The sequence below is a fragment of the Notechis scutatus genome, chromosome 12, assembly GCF_049901735.1.
Source record: "Notechis scutatus isolate UNSWTSFEM ecotype Mainland chromosome 12, rNotScu1.2, whole genome shotgun sequence".
Lineage (NCBI taxonomy): Eukaryota > Metazoa > Chordata > Lepidosauria > Squamata > Elapidae > Notechis > Notechis scutatus.
Window position 1 is genome coordinate 11,683,530 of NC_142020.1, and position 20,251 is coordinate 11,703,780.

The following is a 20,251-nucleotide window of genomic DNA, read 5'->3' on the forward strand; positions in this document are numbered from 1 at the left end:
TTCAGCGAGATAAGATCACTCCCTAGCGAGCTGCGTAACCATTCGTCATTGACTGAAACACAAATAAACACGTTAACATGGTTGTCTCCTTTCTTTTGGGCCAGCTAAATATTGAATGCTCTGCCTTTACGCCTGCACAGCAGCTGACACTGCAATTTCAAAAGTCCAAAGCAAAATCCCACAGCTTTAAACCAAGGAGGACTGGAGAGCTGGGGTGGAATTCATGAACTTGTCTTCCCAATGTCACGTTTGACTCTGCAGCAACTCGTTTTAAAAGGGAAACCAGATTTTTGGTTGTTGTTGTCCCTGTTTATCTTTTCAGCCCTTCTGCTCTTCTTGTGGTCTTTAAATGTGAGTTGGGTTCGAAATGAAAGAAAGGGCCCCCGCCAAAAGGAGAAAGACAGCTTTTGTTAAAAACAATCAATTGGATCCCAGAGGATCCATCCGTGGATATATGAACTGAAGATCCAGAATAACAGTTAGTCCAACCCCCTGCTCATGTAGTGTGTCTCAGCAAAAAAACCTTTGTCCCTCTATTGTCGGAGTGCAATTTAAGTTAGGATGAGGTCATTTAATTAGGAATAAAATTTGGCTTTTTGCACCCTTGACTTAAACCTTGCAGCTCTCAAAGCTAAAACAGGACTCGGAATCTGCGAAGAGTTAAAAATAAAAATAAAGTAAATACAAAACTGGATTCAAACGGAGGCGCCTCGGTCTTGTTTCGGAGAAACAACTCTGGAAAAGTGCCTGCTCCATTTTTCTCCATTAAATGGAATGCTGTGGAAGAGTAGAAGGCAGCTAATTTCTTTCCAGCTATCAGTTCCCTGCCTGAAAAAAAAAGCACTTTCTCCTTTCTTTACAGGGCACCTACCGCACAACAGAGCAAAACTAAGCATTGCTGTTTATGTGGGTATGAGTGTGTCGGTGTGTGTCAAAGGGATATTTCTCTCCAGCCTGTGGAGCTTATGATGTGTCCTTTGGAGAAACAGCTTGCGCTGGCTTATGCCGTCTCATCTAGTCTTGGTTTGTCTATGTTCACACAACTGCTTCTTGAATCGACCCCTTTCTAGCTGTTGGCAAAAGATGGGACCACAAGCTAACCAAACAGGCTGGATGCCCACCACCAGTAAGCCACGATTGGCCAAGTTGAAAGCCCACAAGCGTAGCACGTTATGAATTGAATCACTTGATCTAACCTGGTTGAGGATGCCGAACAGAGCTCTTGAAGCATTGATCCATCACTAAAATGATTACTAGAACCAGGAGGAATAGTTATTGGTTGCTTTCTAAGTCACACCCTTTCCCACCAAAAGAAGGCAATGCCGAGATTCAGATGTCAAAAGTCTAGTGTCTAGTCTAACAGATACACTAGACACACAAACATCCTGATGCAAAGGGATTTATTTATTTTTTTGGATTTCTGGAAAACTATTTTCCAGTCTGACCCGGGGATGTGAAAAACTCAACACAGGAGTTTCGGCTTTCTCCTTTGAGCTGACTCCCTCGCTAGCTGTATTTGGAAGAGCAGAGGCCTCCAAACTTGGCAACTCTAAGACTTGTGGACTTCAACTCCCAGAATTCCCAGAAGACTTGAATTGAAGTCAAGTCTTAAAGTTGCCAAGCTTGGAAACCTCCCCCATCGCCCTTTAGTCTAGAGAAGTCTTGGGTGATCATTAGCTCATCTAGAGGACCAAACTCCGAATCTCTGTTGGCACGAAAGGGTGAAATTAACACTCTGTATATTGCACCATCTGTGGATTCACAATATAATCATGTTTTAAGTTTGGCTATCTGGAGTAACAATGTGAATGCTTTTGTGAGATGTCAAAGGAGGGCGGTTTGAAACATGTGGACCACTGGAAAAAAAAAGAGAGGAATTTTAGCAATTGTGACTAAACTGCTTTGCTAAGACTTTTGGGAAACTGAAAAATAAATATATATATATATATATGGCCGGGATACAGCATATTGGTGTGTGAGATTGAGAAATAAATTAGCTCTGATCAGAGTTGAAAAGACGCTGCCCCCGCTTTTAGAAACTTCAGACTTCCTACAATTGGTTTCTCCTTTCCTGCTTGTTCCCCGACTTCCAAAACCCTTGAGAAGACAAAAACTGGTCAGTAAAAGAGGCTGGGGTTTTCAGCCCCCTCTTGAACATGGATCCGTAGGTTTTCTTTAAAGACTCTTCCGTTAGCTCACCTGCACCCTGTACCAACCCCATCCGAAGAGTATCACGAGAGCAAAATGCTCAGGTTGCCTTTTTTAAAGCCAGCAAAAGGGGTACCAGGTGCTACCTCAAGCGTCCATCGGGTCTCACGGGGCCCAGCTCAGACTTTGGGTCAGGACTGAGGGAGCTCCAGGACGTCTGGCTGCAGGCCTGCATGAGAGGACAGGAGGTTGGGCCCGTAGTACAGATGTCGACGGCTGACCACACGCTTCCCACCAAACTGTCCACCCAGGTCTCCAGCTTGGTGCCCGTCAACATGGCGTTCTTCTTCAACTGCTCCAGGTGGCCAGTGCTGACTGGAATGTTTAGCACGGGGTTGAGCCCTTGAAAGCTCTGCTCCATGTAGGCGTTCTTCGGAGGTCCACCATGCAGCTTTGTGGCTTCCTCTAAAGGCAAGAGAAAGAAATATTTGGGTTAAAAGAAAAAAAGCTCATTTCCAGAATAACAATGCTAAAAGGTCCCTTCCAACTATGATCATTTGTTATCTGTTATCCACCGGAATATTGGAATATACGGAAAATGAAAAAACGGTTCTTTCTGATCTTGGAAAAAAACAACAAAAGCCTTACCTTGTCGGATGGCTTGCTTGTTCAAAAATGTCAGAGGAGAGACCAGGAATTTGGTCTCTGCCACAGGCACCCAATGATGTAGGATTTTAATGGTCCAGACTCCGGGCCGGAGGGGTAAATTCAAAGGTGGCTTGTAATGGGTGAACTCGGCACTGGATTCGATCAGGATATCGTAGGTGGCAGCAATGACATTGACGGGATCCACCCAGATCACGGTCACGGTGACGTTGGGACCTTTTGCCCACTTCTGCATGCTCACCGGCTCATCCGTCGGTGAAATAAGGCCTCCAAAATTGCGGAATATTCTCTCTTTCGCATCCCAGTCTGTGCCAACCTAAAAGAACAGGAAGCAATAGTGTCAGAAATAACTCTGTGATTTTTATCTTTACTGTTTAGGAAGTGGTTGCATATCATGCATATCCTATGACAGTGGTGGCTAACTTTCTTGGGCTCCTGTGCCAAAAATTGTGTGCGCTCATGTGCCAGCACCCAGAAGGCAATGCTTGCGGCGCATGCGTGTGTGATTCCCCCGCCGCCGACCCCTTACCTGCACTGCGCCTCCCAGTCGATTTTTGGCCGGTTTGAGGCCTTTTTCGGCCTGCCAGAGGCTTGAGGGAAGCCTCTCCAGGCTTTGCAGGCCGAAAAATGGGCCCGTTTTGTCATTTCTGGAAATACAGGAAGCGATGAAACAGGCCTATTTTTTTGGCTGCAAATCCTGCAGAGGCTTTCCTCAAGCCTCTGGCAGGCTGAAAAAGGCCCAAAAATCAGCTGGCAGGCGCACGCATGGGCAGTGAGGTAAGTTTGCCTGGGGCTCGCATGCCCGCGTGCCACCTGTGGCATGCATGCCATAGGTTTGCCATCACGGCCCTATGAGAAACTTCCGGCATTCATTGATACCTCCAGAATGGTTAAAAAAAAATTCTGGCTAGGGAATTCTGGGAGTTGAAGTCCACCCATCTTCCAGGTGGTCCAGGTTGAGAAACATTGCACTAGTGTGTATTGGTGTCAACTCATAAAATATTTCTATGGTCGTCTTTAGAGTTGCCAACAGAAAGGGAGGGGGGAAAGGGGTTTGAAAGAGCAGTGCGGCAGCTTGGAAAGCAAAAGTGCATTCCATAAATAGTTTTTCAAAGATAGTAACTAGGTGACTGAAGTTTCTGCCATGCAAATATCTAACTGGAGAGCATGATTGATGATGACTCTTGGCTATGGATATGTCCCATTGGAGAATATGAATTATGATACACCCAGGGGGTGGGGAAAAACCAGGGTCAAGGGTGACAATGAATGATGTATCTCAGAGTTGGCTACACCCAGGCAGTGCTGGACATGTTAACTCCCAATAAATCCTTTTGAAGTTTTGTAAATATGGCTCAAGACTCATGACTTAATTGGGGTAACTGCCAGAATCCTGACAGCTAGCTGACTATCAGTTGGGTTGATTTGAAAATAGTGTGATGATGTTGTTGTCGTCGTCATGGAAACTCTCATAAAAATAGGCACAGAAGAAACTTACCATATGGGATCCTTGGTGCTCTCTGAACTTAGTTAGTTCTCTTTCAGACATTGCACGACCCAACTAGGTAATCATATCAAGTGTGATTGGATTTGTGCAGAGGAGGATAACGAGTGTGGGGTCCTTGGTGCTCTCTGAGCTTGGTTGTTTCCTTACAGACATTTCATGACCCAACTAGGTAACCTCATCAACTGCTAGAAGGGAGACAGAGAACAAACACTCATGCCCTCCTAGTATTGATGATGTTACTGTGTTGGGTCATGAAATGAGTGCAACAATGATAACAACAACAACAAAAACCAAGCTCAGAGAGCACCAAGGACCCCTCATTTCAAACTACATCTATTTTCTTTTATCGGAAACCTACCATGTGCCAGATGCTTGTTGGGGAGGCAAATTATCCTGGGTTAATTAGATATCCGAACCTCAACAACAATAGTGGTTCCACACCAAACAGTGCTTCTTGCTCATTCACCAATGTGTTGTTACAAAAATTCAAGACAATATGCCTAGAAATGCCTGTTTTCCCTGAGATTGTTGGTTGTCCCAAAGTCACCCAGGTAGAGTCCATGGGGAACTATGGAACCTGGGGGCTCCCCGTTCCTAGACCCATAACTTCACAGCAACATCATACTAGCTTAAATAACACATCGATAAATAATTTATTTATAATAGGTAGAGGACAAATTATATACAAAAAGAGCAAATTCTACCCAAATTCATTAAAAGTTGACCAGGGCTAACTATTGATCTGCTCTAATCAACATGCATTAGATGACTTCACCTCTCCTGAATAGAAAAGCAAGTGATATTTAAATATCGAGCTTTCTAATACCAACTCAAGATTAATAATGCTGTTTCTTCTGGCCTTTGACAATTATTCCAGGAAGAACCCAAACACATTTTTTGGGGGGGAGGGGGGGGGGGTAATGGCTTCAATATACAATTTCAACCCTTTAAAGCATAATTCCAGAGGGAAAAGGACAAATTTACCTATGCAGGAACTGCAGCTCAGGCTTTCAAGATTCAGGTAAGGGAAATGTTTAATTAATGATTACGGCTGTTACGCCTGGAGTTTTTAAAAGATCACCTTCAACTTTTGGACCAACCTAATACATGCCATTCTCTTCCTGGCAATAGATGAGTAATTTCCACGATGATATTGCACCCTAACAATGCCATTTTAATTCATTACCATCAAGCATTAGATGTTTCTTCTAATGGAGAGACTTGACTATGTCTCTATGTTTCAACTAGCAAGTATTAAACCAGACAGAAGAAAAAGAATAGGATTTCTTTTTAGCTGAAGGAGGGAGGTGAAATAAGATTAATAGTAATCTCAAAATAATGTCTGAACGCAGGCCAGGATGGCTGCAAGGGCCACATAATTAACGCCTACCATTGCATGATATGGACAACACTTTACATATTATGGGTACCAGTACCACCATCATTCCTGTGGACATTCTTGAATTCTAATCCGTGTTAATTCTAGATCCTAGAATTAGATCCTTGGGATATACTGAATCCTAGTTGTATAGGCAGGGGAATTCTGGGAGTTGAAGTTTGCATATCTAACTAAGATTGAAAAACACTGTCCTAGATTATTCTAATATAGGATTTCCCAACCGTGGCAATTTAAAGACCAGTGGGCTTCAACTCCCAGAAATCCCCAGCCAGCTATGTGTCTTAAAGTCCATGTGTTTTAAAGTTGTCAAGGCTGGGCAACCCTGTTCTAATATCAATTTAATACATAATATGAATTAATTTTAATTTGTTAATATTAATCTGAATCTACTATGAGCCCTTTGGGTCATCTGTAGGGAAAAATGTATAGAGAAAGTGTAATCAAAGAATGACGAGTAAAGCCAAAACTTTGAAATTTTTCCAAACTTTAGGGATGTATGTATGTATGTATGTATGTATGTATGTATGTATGTATGTATGTATGTATTCACAAATCCACCAACTCTCACAATCCTGAAACTTCACTTAGCTATGTCTTCAAAGCAAAAGACGGCTTCCTTTTAAAGCTGGAAAACTTTTTCCTACCCAACTGTGAGCTTTCTAATTGCAGGGAGTTATTTCTGGCTACGGACGCTAATTTTATACCAAACGTTTGGGGAAGATGACAGTCCCTATAATCTGGGGAAGATTATTTTCCTGCTCCTGTTAAGAATACTCTCTCTGATTTCAGTGAAAGTGCAAAAAACGCAACAACTTTTTGCAAAAGACACAAAGCGGCAGTGATGGCATTCTACCGGTTCAACCTGGTTTGGCTCAACTGGTAGCTCCAACGATCAGCTGATGGGTTGTCCCACTCGCCCTGGCTCTACGCTGATCTTCATTTCCTGCTTTTTCAACCTCAGCTGCTTCGTGTGGCACAGCCGATTGCAGCAGGAGGTGAGTTGCAAACGCTGTGCGCGCGCAAAGCGCATGCTCACACCGAACCGGTAGGAATTTTTTTTTTTTGAAACCCACCACTGCAAAGTGGCACTTGCACACAGGGCAAAAAGCTTCCAGCGGTCACAACCTACCATCTGAACGGCCAACACAAATTGCCGTTTAGCAAACGTTCAAAGAACATCAGGTTAGAAGAACAAGGGTGTCAATCTTTACCTCGCTGACCTCAAAACCGCAAGGCATGGGATGACATGGGGCACCCCTGCCAAGGAGAAATGACTAGCAATTTAGATGGTTTCTTTTTGTATAAAAAAAGATGAGATCCATTCAGAGGACCAGGAATTCAGTGACTACTAATCTTGATACTATTTTCTGCCTCCTAATCCACAAGGCAACCTATTTTAACTACTTGTTTGTTCTTGGGAATGTTTCAAATTCTTCTAGCTGGTCATTCTGGGACACAGTTTAGGCATTGGGCAGGATGATGATTTAATACAACCAAAAGAATGTTCTTATTCTACTCTGGTGGGTCTCTAATATCAGTTATTTTGTTTTAAAATTAATTACAGGGTTGAGAAGGATTTATCTCAATGGCAGGCAGCAGCTGCCTGACCTTGGAAAAACTAAGCAGAGACAGGATAGGTTAGTACTTAGCTGGGAGGCATCCAAGGGCCATACCTTATGATTGAGAAATTGAGAATATATCTTGGAAGAAAACTGTAGCTAAGTATTTTCATAGTGACGCCAAGAAAACAGCAAGGGTGTATCCAGGAATTGGATCCTGGATACACCCTTGTATCCATCAAGACTTGAGAGTTTGACTGCAAGGAGACCATGAAAAGGGACCAAATCAAAAACAACAGGAATAACAGAGTTGGAAAAGGCCTTGGAGGTCTCTTTCACACATAGCTACTTGTCAATGTGTACTGTGTACGTTTCCCCATTTTTGAATCAATAGGAATGCAAAGCAATTTGGTTTTGATTGATTTTGTGATTGTTCATTGCCCAGGGTCACTGGCTGGAGATAGGCAGCCATATCAATTGAATAACAAACTAAGTAGCTAACTAAATAAAATGAAGTAAGGAAGGAAGGAAGGAAGGAAGGATGGATGGATGGATGGATGGATGCAGGGCTTCAGGCTTCAGGTAGACCAACATTTCTGCTCAAGTTCTTTGTGTTATAGAAATTATACCTACGCAACTGAGAAATTCCTTTATTTGGGAAGGTTCAGCTTTTGCTTTGAGATCGATAGCCCTGATCGCTTATGGGGCTTGTTCCTCTTCTACAAATTTTTATAATCTCCAATTGGTGCACAAGGAAATATTGGGATGGCTGCTTTTCAGGAATACATCATTTATGGAATACGAACTGTCTACAGAGGTATTCAGTCTAATGATAGATAGATATAGATATAGAATGAGATGAGACAGACAGATAGAGTGATACATAGAAATATATAAATACAGAATGAGATAGATAGGCTATCAGTGATGATAGAGTATATTGAAGATATAGAGATAGAGGATAGATAATATAGAGACATACATATAGGAAGACGATAGATAATAGATGACAGATAAATATATGATAGACAGAGATAGATACATACATACATAGAGATAGATGATAGATAAATAGACTGATAAATAGACAGATATAGATAGGTAGATGATAGATAGACAGAGATAGATAGAGATAGATAGATAAATACCGTAGATAGGTAGGTAGATAGATAAATAGATATGGAGAGATATAGATACATACAAATATAGATAGATGATAGATAAATAGATAGAGATAGATAAGAGATAGACAGATAGACATCATAGACAGACAGATAGACATCCTTCCTGAGCAATCTGGTGTTCTCTTCAGTCTCATCTGCAGATCCCTTGGCTCCCAATTCAGTTTTTGCAGCTTGATAAGCCCATCTTTTTTTCTCCCCCCTCTGAGGCTGATGCATCATTTGACAAAGACAAACAATGTTTTGACTACTGGTTTGTCTCTTAATTGTTCATCATAAACAGGGACTGTTCAGTTCACATGGGGAACACTAATTGCCTGCTGCCTAGTTAATTTTCCCCTCCATGATGAATGGCAACTGTCAAACAAGGCCAGAAACCAGCTTTCTCCCTTCCCTTCCCCAGTTTTCCTGATTCGGTTTAGTGCAAACGATTCTTGGAAACCCTTAAGTTCAACAAAAGCCACCTTGTTTCCGCCTTCAAGAAGTGAGCAAGGAATCCATTGCCTTGCCCATGGCTTCTTTAGTTAGGTGTCCAACCTTGGCATTTAGACTTGGACTTCAACTCCCAGAGTTCCTCAGCCAGCTTTGCTGGCTGAGGAACCTGGGAGTTGAAGTCCACAAGTCTTAAAGTTGCCAAGGTTGGACACCCCTGGTTTAGGCAATGTGCTGCTGACGCAGGCTGAATAAAGACTTAGAAACATATACAAACAGCATGTTAACTCGTTGTGTGGACCAGTCAACTTGGTTAATTAAGGTTTCAATGCCTAGTATACTCTCAGAAAAATGGGCTAATTCAGTAAAGGGCAAAGTATAAGCCATTTTGTTATAAGACATAGAAGAACCCAATCGTAACAGGTTTATTCTTATTTATGAAATTTCTACACTACTAATCTCACCTAAATGACTCTGGGCGTTTGGCCATGCTGAAGGCTCCTGGTCAGCCAAGGAATGTTGGCTGGTGGGAACCAGCAGACGCACCTTCTCTGCTATTGCATTTGCCCTCTGGAATGGCAATAGCATTTAGACTTATATAGTTCACTACTTCATAGTGCTTTCCAGCCCTCTCTGAGTGGTTTACAGAGTCAGCCTCTTGCTCCCAACAATTTGGGTCCTCATTTTACCCACCTCGGAAGGATGGAAGGCTGAGTCAACCTGGAGTCTGGTAGAATCGAACTGCCAAATTGCAGGCAGCCAGAAGGCAGCAGAAGTAGCCTGCAGCACTGCACTCTAACCTCTGCACCACCATGGCTCATAAGCCTCCTCTCAATGATCAAGATGATCCCCATTACTCTGTTGGTCTTTTGTAACACCAGGAAAACTTGGTTGTCTGCCCGGGCTTGGGGTGCCAAGTGGGTGAAGGGCCCTGTTTCTTGGCTGTATTAGATCCATAGTAATAGTTTTACTTAGTGACATACATATTTATTTTGTACCATTTTAATAGTTTTAATAGTTGTAATTGTTTTAAATTATTTTTGTGTTTTATAATGTACGCTGCCAAGGGTTACTTGTTTGGGCAGTTATAGAAATCAATCCAACCCAATGAAACCCAACCCAACCCAACCCAACTCAACCCAACCCAACTCAACTCAACTCAACCCAACCCAACCCGACTATCAATAAAACCATCCATTTCAAAACTCCGCTATGTCTCCCATCCACAACTAGGCACTTCAACGAGGGATTCGAACTATCTTCACTTTCAAGAATGCAGATGAACAATGTGTACCTCCAAGAAATGTAGCCTTCCAAAATCACTTGGAGGGCTTGCAATCTTGAACACCTTCTTAGGTATAACCCATGTTTCTAAGGTCTCCAGTTTACTGGCAGCCAAATTGGTTGTGTGATGTTTGATGAGGAAGCCCTGAAAATGATCAGCAAGAAAGTAGAGATGGACTGACACTGGATGCCCCATTGGGTAATATCTGGAAAAAAACAAAGGATCAAAGAATAATGACATTAATTAAAAAATAATTGAGAAATAAAGTATCAGTTGCAGAAAGAACTTTTAGAAGCAAAATTCCTGGGTTAACTTTCTCTGGATTTAATGCAAGACAGAGAAGGGGAAGACACAGAAGATTGTCAGAGAGATGAAGGAGCAATAGAAGACCAGAACAAGCAAAGCCAAGAACATCACAGATGATCATTAAATTTCAGGGAATCTCTCTTCTCTTCCTTTCAAAAGTAATTCTCTTTCATCTATCTGCCCAAGAATTGGGAGGAGAAACAAGTCCTCCAGATGATGTTTTCTCCCCAGCTCTAGCAAAAACTATTCCCAATAAGTAGTTATGGAAATTGGTATGTCGCATACTCCTACAGATGGGGGCCACAGACTTCAAAGGAGAGAAAAGTCAATGCCGCAAAAAGCTCTATACTGACACAAAATGTTGAAGAAGAAAATAAGGAGGACAGCTCAATTTCTATCTCTAGCACGTTGGACTATCTTCTTAGAGCAGGGGACACCAACCTTTTGGACCTCGGGGACCACCAAACACATAATTTTAAACCCCGCAGACCAGGCCCTGGGAAAAACCCCCAAAAAGTTTGCAGGAAAATTCCCCATCCCGTTTTCCTACCGATCGATCATTTTTTATTTGGGATGGCAGGATACTGTTTCCAGTTCTGTTCTCGGGGCGAGGGGGGGAGAGAGAGAGAGAGAGACTTTTGGCTTCATGCAAGGAAAGCAGCAGAAGCGGCAGAAGTCTTTCTTTCTCTCCCCCAAATTTCACCAGAAATGAGTCTTTGCTGGCGCAGCCTCTTGGAGCAGGAGGCCTTGCAGGGTCCCAAAGACTCATTTCTGGTGGAATTTGGGGGAGAGAAAGAAAGACTTTTGCTGCTTTCCTTGCATGCAGCCAAAAGCAGAAGAAGAAAGAAGCGGAAAGCAGCAGCCCAGTGGCCAGGCTAGGCATGTGGGGTGAGTGGGGCAAATTCCCCCCTTCCGCCCTTTCCCCCCTCCCCTCACTACCTCGTGTTGTTCGCAATGCAAGCAACACAAGCCTTGTGTTCCCGCAGGCCATGTGGGCGGCGCAGCCTTGTGTTCCTGCACAGCCTGGATTAATTGCTTTGGAGGTGACATTTCTCTGCGGACCACCAAAATTTTCTCTCAGACCACCAATGGTCCCCGGCCCACTGGTTGGCGACCACTGTTCTAGAACAGGTCTGGCCTTCAAAAGTTGGTGAGGGTCATACTTATGATGACACCAATGGGCAATATTTGAAGGAAGGATGTTAGGTCTTGTAGTTCCCCAATATCTAGAGATTCCAGCTTCTCAACACTGTCTAAAAAGGGCTGCAACCCTTGGTTGATGCAGTGATTTGGAACTGCAGGGTGAAAGGAAGACTTGTTTGATCTTACCGGCAACTGTTGTCACCATCCATATGGAAGGACGTTTCTGCTTTCTTCAGGCCCAAACGGGAAAACGAGTGGTAGAGAGTCAGTGCAACATCACTAATGCTGTGGATGCCATCTGGTTCATCGTATACATTCTCCCAGTATGACCGAAGGCCCGGGGTACCAGAAGGATAGTTACCATAGAGATAATAATCCAACTGGGAGATGACTTCCTGATTGACAACCGCCTCAAACTTGCGTGCAAAGAAGGTTGGTCTTGCTGTTTGCTGTGGGAGAAGAACAGTTTCAGAAGGGAAAAATTAGGTCTGAGTTCTTGAATTCAAGGCTTTGGTTTCTGAATACAAATCCTTCACTGTTGGCCAAGCTTGCCTGGGAGCTCAGCTGATGGAGACTAAAATCCCAAACATCTGGAGAACCTCAAGTTGCTTAACCCTGAGCTGTTTCTTCCACGCTAGTAGATCAAGAAAGTTCTGGAAAATACTTCAGTGTTGGTCTCGTATATGGGAAGTTCCTCTTTTCCCGAAGAAATTGACTCTCCCCAACATTAGATTTCAAGAAGGGAGGGAAGGAAGGAATAGTGGAAGGAAGGAATAGTGGAAGGAAGAAAGGAAGGAAGGAAGGAAGGAAGGAAGGAAGGAAGGAAGGAAGGAAGGAAGGAAGGAAGGAAAGGGGAAGAAAGGAAGGGAAGAAAGAAAGGAGAAAGGACGGAAAGAAGGAAGGAAGAGGGGAAGGAAGGAAAAGAAAGAAAGGAAGGAAAGAAGGAAGGAAGAGGGGAAGGAAGGAAGGAAAAGAAAGAGAAAGGAAGGAAGGAAAGAAGGAAGGAAGGAAGGAAGGAAGGAAGGAAGGAAGGAAGGAAGGAAGGAAGGAAGAAAGATCTGGTCTTATACAGCTGTGAAGGAGGACCCATTCAAATCACAACTCACCTGGAACCGGTGAAAATCAGATGGCTTAAAATCATTGGGGGAACAGCCACACCAATCCACAATATTCTTGTACTGACATTTGCACCCCAGCTTTCTGTTCCAGTTTGTGATACGCAGGTTATTGTCCACCATGGTGTCACAATAAGGACTGTTTTCCAAGACGGTGTGGAAGAAAGACTGCAGGGGAGAAAAAAATACAACAACCACCACCCCAGAGTTTAGATAGTGAGCAGGCATGGAAATTCAAAAGGGGAGCCAGATTCACTGAACAACATGCTACTAACTTAACAACTGCAGCGGTTCACGGAAGGTCGTAAAACAGGGTGAAACCCTTAACGGCTGTCTTGTTTAGCAACAGAAAGCTTGTGGTTGTGTGATGAGGATTACCCGTAAATGTGCAGGGAAGACGAGTAGCAGAGTCTAGGCTGAGTTTTGCAAACTTGTTTGGGTTTTAAAAACATTTGGCTCCTGTCCAAGGTGTCTACCCTCGCCTCACATTGGTTCTCACCTGAGGGTCCCTGACTCAAAAGATTGAGGACTCATCTATTAAGGCTTTCACTGATGCAATGCCTTCGACAAAGAAACGACCCCTTTTGGGGAGAAACTAAAGATTGAAAGGTGGTTCTTTCTTTCTTTCTTTCTTTCTTTCTTTCTTTCTTTCTTTCTTTCTTTCTTTCTTTCTTTCTTTCTTTCTTTCTTTCTTCCTTCCTTCCTTCCTTCCTTCCTTCCTTCCTCCTCCTCCTCTTCTTCTTCCTCCTCCTCCTTTCCTTCCTTCCTTCCTCCTCCTCCCTCCTCTTTTTCTTCCTCCTCCCTTCCCCCACTGATAAAAGCACCCCGAACTGCAAAATAAAACAAAATCAAAACATCGACAAACAATGGGGCTGCTTTACTTGGAAACTCTAATATGTTTATAATGATCTCATGCTGAATTATGCCACTCGCCCCCCCCCGCCTTCCCAAGCACAAGCTGTCCCCTGCAATTATTTCCAAAACGCTTACGCCATTATTTGCTGTTTAAAGGCAGACAAGAACTCTGGTCTGGAAGGGAAGCTGTTTTTTCCCCCTTTCCCCTCCCCCCCTTTAAAATAAAAAAATAGATCACTGCAATTTCAACGTTTAGAAGTCCCAGGCAGTGAGGCAGCCCCATTAAGATACGGTGGCTTTTGCACATTTAGGAGGAGGAGAAGAAGAGGGGAAGAGGAAAAGGAGGAAGAGGAGGAGGAAAGGAGGAGAGGAAGAAAAGGAAGAGAAGGGGGAGAAAAAAGAGAGGAGGAAGAAGAGAAGGAGAGAAAGAGGAAAAGAAGAGGAAGAAGAAGAGGAGGAGAGAGGGGCAGAGGAAAAGGAAGAGGAGAAGGAGGAAAAGGAAGAGAAAGGGAGAAAGAAGAGAGGAAGAAGAAGAGAAGGTAGAGAGGAAGAAGAGAAGAAGAGGAAGAGGAAAAGAAGAGGAAGAAGAAGAGGAGGAGAAGAGGAGAAAAAGGAGAAGAGGAAGAGAAAAAGAAGACAAGGAGAAAAGGAGGAGGAGGAGGAACAAGAGGAGGAGGTAGAGAAGAAGAGGAAGAGGAAGAAAAGAAAAGGAAGAGGAAATGGAGACAAGGAAGAGAAGAAAAAGAAGAGGAGGAGGAGAAGAGGAAAAGGAGATCAGGAAGAAGAGGAAAAGGAGGAGGAGGAGGAAGAAACACACCATCACACACTTTTCCAAAGGCAAAGGGGTCCACGGATTGTCAAAACAATAAAGGAGAATATTTGTATCTCAGGGTTGAAACAAGAGGTCCTTGGTGCTCTCTGAGCTTGGTGGTTTTCTCACAGACGTTTCATTACCCAAACTAGATAATATCACCAGTACTAGCTGATGATGCTACCTAGTTTGGTAATGAAATGCCTGCAAGAAAACCACCAAGCTCAAGAGAGCAACCAGGGCCACACAGTTCAACCCTGAGCAACAAATATTCTCTATTATCGATTGTCAATTGTATCGTGTTCACAACCTGTAAACAAAAGATCGGACAGCTTCAAAGAAGACTTAAGTTTGGAAGATGTGATTATCAAGGCGCGGAATCTCGCTTGGCTCTTCGATGGTACTCTTGTTGAGGGGACTGTAGGTTGACTCACCTCAGCAGGAAGCAGAGTAAAGGAATAGAACCGTTTCATCTTGGTCACCAAGTCGTCTGTTGAAAATGTGATGTATTCGACAAACTTCCTATTCAGCAGAAACCAATCAGAACCACCATCCACAGTGATTCCTTCCGGAATTTTCCGGTCCCCGAGTCTCCACATGTGGGTATCACATTCCAGAAACAATCTATCAAGGCCTTGTTTTCTAATAAATCTAGACAACAAAAGAAGACAAATAAAGGATTAAGAAGTTCCTTTTGAGATGTATCTTACACCTCAAAAGGAATGATAAAGAAACTTGTGAAATAAGATAAGTAGGTCTAAAGCCATCAGACCAAGGCAGACCAAAAACATTTTGCTTCCTTCAAAAGACAAGCTGGTGCCCTTCCCATTTCTTTATTTTAACATATCTCTAATCTCCAAATGGTGCTAAGCAAAACAAGAGTTTTGCTCTTGTCTAGAGAATTACGTTGCTTGCTTGAAAGTTATTGTGAATTAATTTTGTGCTGGTTAATGTTGGGTTAAGGCTTGTAACCTCCAGTGTTAATTCGTTGCTATACACTTGTGTTTTTTTAATGCATGTACATCACTCACACTCACCTTCGTGAGATAGGTGGCCATGCAAATGGTTTAAATAAAAATTAATTGAAAGACACAAATCGAAAAATTCAACTGACGGGAAGTCTTCCAACCTGCACTGTCAACACATTTTAAAACAGTGGCCAAAAAAAGAGGATATAAGCTAGGAAAGATGGTTTACCAGCAACAAAAAGAACAACACGAGTGGATAGGAATGGCTGGGCTATGAAACAAATGGAGAGAAGAAAGAACTTGGATCAATAGTGAGATGGGCGGGATATAAGTTTAATAAATAACTTTAAAAAGAAAGGGCTACAGATTCACCTAATGTTCTCAATTCTTAAAAGCGTTAAGAAATAGAACATCTGTGGAAAAAGAAAACAAAAATAGTACCAATTGTAATAGGAATGCAATCCCAAAACAATTGGAGCAACAACTGAACCCTCTTGGCATTGACAAAATCCCCATCAGTCAAGTGCGAAAGGCAGCTTTATAACAGCTTACATCCTGCGATGATACCTTTAATGCCATCAAACAACTGGCTGACTGCGCAATCAACCATAGTAATAGTAGTACCAATGATAATAGGCACCTTGGTGCATTCCCAAAACATCTGGAGCACCCGTTGAACATCATCCGCATTGATAAAATCACCATTGGTCAATTGCAAAAGGCAGCTTTACCTGGAAGAGCTTACATCCTGTGACGAGACTTTCAACACCATCTGCCTATCCCAGGTCCTTGGAGAGGACTTAATTGGTGGATGCCAAATCCAGTCTAAACATCTGGCTGACTGAGCGACGAATCATAATAATAACTTCTGAAACTCTGCCATCTGAACAATTAACAGCCTAGTTGTGATATACAGATTTCCTTTTAAAACCAAGCGAGTCAGGTAATTAAAAAGAACCACATCGTGGCTCTAATTAAATCCAATTGAAGGGAGGCACTCAAAACCTGTTGGCCCATTTTGAGGAGACAAAAGTGAGTTTAAAAAGAGTGAGTTGGTTGTTTTTTTTAAAAAAAAACAATCCCATCAACCAGATAATAATTTTCCTTTCAATGACAAAGAACGATGAAAAAGCTTTGCAATTTGAATGAAGAGGTTCTAGAATCTCTGGGTGGATGATTGAGTCAATTCCATGCGGAATCAAATATTTATGGCGAGGGGGGCGTTATAACATTGGTTTTTATTTTCAGGAGGGGTGGGGTGGGAGGGAAAAAAGGAAACCCATTAGACAGGGGTGGGATTCTACCGGTTTGGACCGGTTCTATAGAATCGGTTGTTATGATTCTGTGCAATTTGGAGAACCGGCAAATCATGCCCCTGGCTGGCCCTGCCCCTCTTCGCCTGCCCCTCCCCTCCCAGTCAGTCCTTATTGCACATGTGCAACATTATGCGCATGCCTGACATCGCTGACTGCGTTTGTTGTGGTTAGCCGGCAGCAGGTGCGGACGGCGGAGGAGAGCGAGGACTCAGATGAGAGGCCAGGACCAATAGAGAGTGGACTGCTGCCTTCAGAGATTGTGGGGGCTAGCAGCAGTGATGAGGAGGTTCCCGAGAAGCCTGTGCCAAGGAGGTAAGAGCAGCTACAACAGCACGGGCGACTCAGGAGTAAGGCTGCAAGGTAATGGGCCCTCCTTCAAGAAGATAAAATCCAGCTGTGAAGCGAAAGTTCTTTGCAGGAAGCAAAGATGATTTGGAAACTCAGCCTCGTGGACATTCCAGTATCCTGAGTTTATATTTGAAAATTCTTATTTTGCAAATTATTTCTTGTCTGTTATCTTTTGGCAAGTCTTGCACAGTTTGGCAAGGCTTGTGCTTATCACAGCGAATTATTTTGTAAAAGCATTACAAGGTTTCTGTTCTTTTCTGAATTGTGTTTGATTTGTCAGAAAAGGGCGTGGCCCAGTCACTCCTTAAGGTATTTCTTCCCTTCCCCCCAACGACCAGCTGTTCCGATGATCAGTTGTGCCAGGATCCCCCTCGCTTACTTCCTGCTTCACCCAGGATACATTAGTTTGAACTCATTATGTACATGTGTTATTTTAGAGAAATGGGACATTTCTGTAGCCAAAAAAAGAAAAAGAAAGGTCCGCAGATTCACCCAATATTCTCCTTCTTAAAGTTAAAAGCTTTAGCAAAGTTTTAGGTTAAGAAGCATTTAAAAATACACGACATTGTGGACTCACACAATTTAGAGAAACAGTTCAGTGAAGTGAAAGGAAGGATCTTCTTATTTGATGCTTGCTTTAAGATAGCCACACACAAAAAAAAGAAAAAAAGTGTGGCGCTATTTCAGAAGGTTTGCTTGGTGTTCCAATCACAGTGAACAAAAATCAGCCCAGATAGCCAATTACTTCTAATTGCAACTTGGAAGGAAAAAAAAAAAGCTGGAAAAGAATTTTTTTAAAAAAAGCTGAAGAAGACAGAGAAGCTGCAATTCCATCCGCAGCAAACTCTTCTAGAAAAAGGAACAAAGAAATGACTGTCTCGGGCTGCGACCACCAGCAATTTAAATATTCATCTTCTGACATTAATAGGATTGGTTGCAATGACGTCTAAGTGACGACTTTCGCAAAGACTGGATGACGACTTCGTATCCCCTTCTTCACTCTCCTTAACAACAAGCAGATGTGGGCTGGGAGCGTTTCCTAAACAAATGGGTTGAGACTGTTCCTTGTAACATATGTTTGCTGAGTCACCGGATCCACCCAGCAAAATTGTGCCAGCCTTACAAAATGTGCTCTTGAACGGTGGCTTTTCCAACTCTTGATTTTCTTCAAAAGACTGGGCTTCAATACCCAGATTTCTGCTACCGGCCTAGGATGAATGAATGGAAACTTCTGCTTCAGAATGGAGCTGACTGGCTTGTTCAGAAATGAGTCATCGTACCTTAGCATGCGTTGGAAGAAAAATCCACCCGGTCAGGGGTGGGATTCAAAAATCCCAGCAAACAGTTCTCAGCCTGGGTTGCTGGATGGGCGTGGCCATGGTGGGCGTGGCCTACCTGAACTTCTTGGGAGGGCCGTTTTTTTTTTGCCTTTCCCAGAGTCCGGAGGCTTTCCTCAGGCCTCTGGGACAGCAAAAATGGCCTCCCTCGGACTCCAGAAGCTTCTGGAACTTCCACGACTTCTGGAACTTCCACGAGGGCTGTTTTTCGCCCTTTCCAGAGCCTCTGCACAGACTGTGCACTTAACTGCGTCCAAAATGGGCTGCGTGGAGACTCCTGGGAGGGGCGGGGCGGGCCAGCCAGTTGGTTCATCGACCAGTTCGGTGAACCGGCTGTAATTTTAACATCCGGTTTGCCTGAACCGGTCCGAACCGGCTGAATCCCACCCCCTGCATCCGGTTCAGTTCCAAGTGGGGAGAAAAAACACTGGAAACATGGAGGCTGATTGGAAAGATGGTTTATTGATGGATAGGACCACATGCGTTTTGAGGTCCTGGGCAGCTGAACAAATGGAGTGGAAAGCGAGGGTTATTTATTCCTTCTCTTGGGCCTTGCCCTTGAGCTTCCTGTTCCTGTGGCAAGAGCATGTATGCTTATTGGTTGCTGTAGTCAGACTCCCATGTGGCCATGTGGGGTCAGTTTATCTGAATCAAGTTTGAAGCCTGCTGGGTGATGGAATGAAGAGTCTTGTGTCCTGAAAGGGTGTTGGGCTGTTCCTATTGTGTCTTAATGGCTTTTCTGGTTTGGGTCTTGAGTGAGAACTGATCCAACCATTCTACCTAATTTAGCCTTTGTTCAAAATATCCTGTCTTGAATGGATTACCAGATCTGCATTTCTAAAAGTTGGCCTCATCTTAGTATCTGCTTGGGGGCAGGGAATTATGGCTCTGAATTTCTGTCTCCCTTAAGATTTCTATTTCTCTTTTAGGGGAAATGTAATATACTGCCTTTTTAATATTTCCTAAAATATTTCATTCTTCTAGGAGAATGGTGGGTGCTAATTTTCTACACATGGAAGTAAGTCCTCTTTAAATACAGCCTCCGAAGGACCCTACCGACTACGAAAAATAAATAAAATTCCAGAATAGCATGAAGAGATCTCTTATTTAGCTTTAATTTTCCACCTACCAACAAGTCTCCAGTAGAGATTCATTTGTAATTTTCCAGATGTAAACACAGCCTCCCTTCTGTTCACAGAGCAATGAATTTTAAAACAGGTTCAGGGTGTCATGCATTTCGCAACTGATGTGTCATTTAGAATATTTATAAGTTCTCAGTCAAGATCAGGGCCTTGAACCATTAAAAGCTGTTTTATCCTAAATGGATGCCAAGTTTAGAACTCTACTATTCAGATAGGAGTATTACTGGCAAACAGCAACCCAATTCAAAACCAGCTAACCAGGCTGGAGTCATACATCTCATTAAACCATAATATGACTTTACAGTCTGCATACTAGTGTAGTTTGTAAAAGATGAATTTTGGGTTAGCATATTGGGTTAGCTCAGCCAATGAAGGCTTAGTCAATACACCATGATTCAGCATACTATTTGTATCGGGTTGCAGAGAATGTCCAGATAACAGAATAATACAGTTGGAAGGGACCATAGAGGTCTTCCAGTCCAACCCGCTGCTGAAGCAGGAAACCCTATACCAGTGGTGGCTAACCTTTTTGGGCTCCTGTGCCAAAAACTGTGCGCGTGCTTGCGTACCAGCACCCAGAAGGCAATGTGCGCAGCCCCTCCACCACTTCCTTACGTGCACTGTGCCTTCCAGCTGATTTTCGGCCTGTTTGGAGCCTTTTTTGGCCTGCCAGAGGCTTGAGAGCTTCTGCAGGCTTTGCAGGCCGAAAAATGGGCCCGTTTCATCACTTCCA

The 20,251-nt window shown here is 43.2% G+C and overlaps 1 protein-coding gene across 1 annotated transcript in view; it reads right to left on the minus strand.

Moving 5' to 3' along the window:
* Positions 1-833: 833 nt before the first annotated feature.
* The window catches only part of XYLT1 (xylosyltransferase 1), a 135,318-nt gene continuing 115,900 nt past the window's right edge, over positions 834-20,251 (minus strand). Inside the window, exons 7-12 of the mRNA XM_087942112.1 lie at positions 14,842-15,058; positions 12,733-12,909; positions 11,813-12,075; positions 10,187-10,382; positions 2,797-3,130; positions 834-2,613 (exon numbers count right to left, since the gene is read on the minus strand). Of these exons, the coding sequence (XP_087798238.1) occupies positions 2,291-2,613; positions 2,797-3,130; positions 10,187-10,382; positions 11,813-12,075; positions 12,733-12,909; positions 14,842-15,058 (1,510 nt within the window). The 3' untranslated portion in view covers positions 834-2,290. The remainder of the gene's footprint in view (positions 2,614-2,796; positions 3,131-10,186; positions 10,383-11,812; positions 12,076-12,732; positions 12,910-14,841; positions 15,059-20,251) is intronic.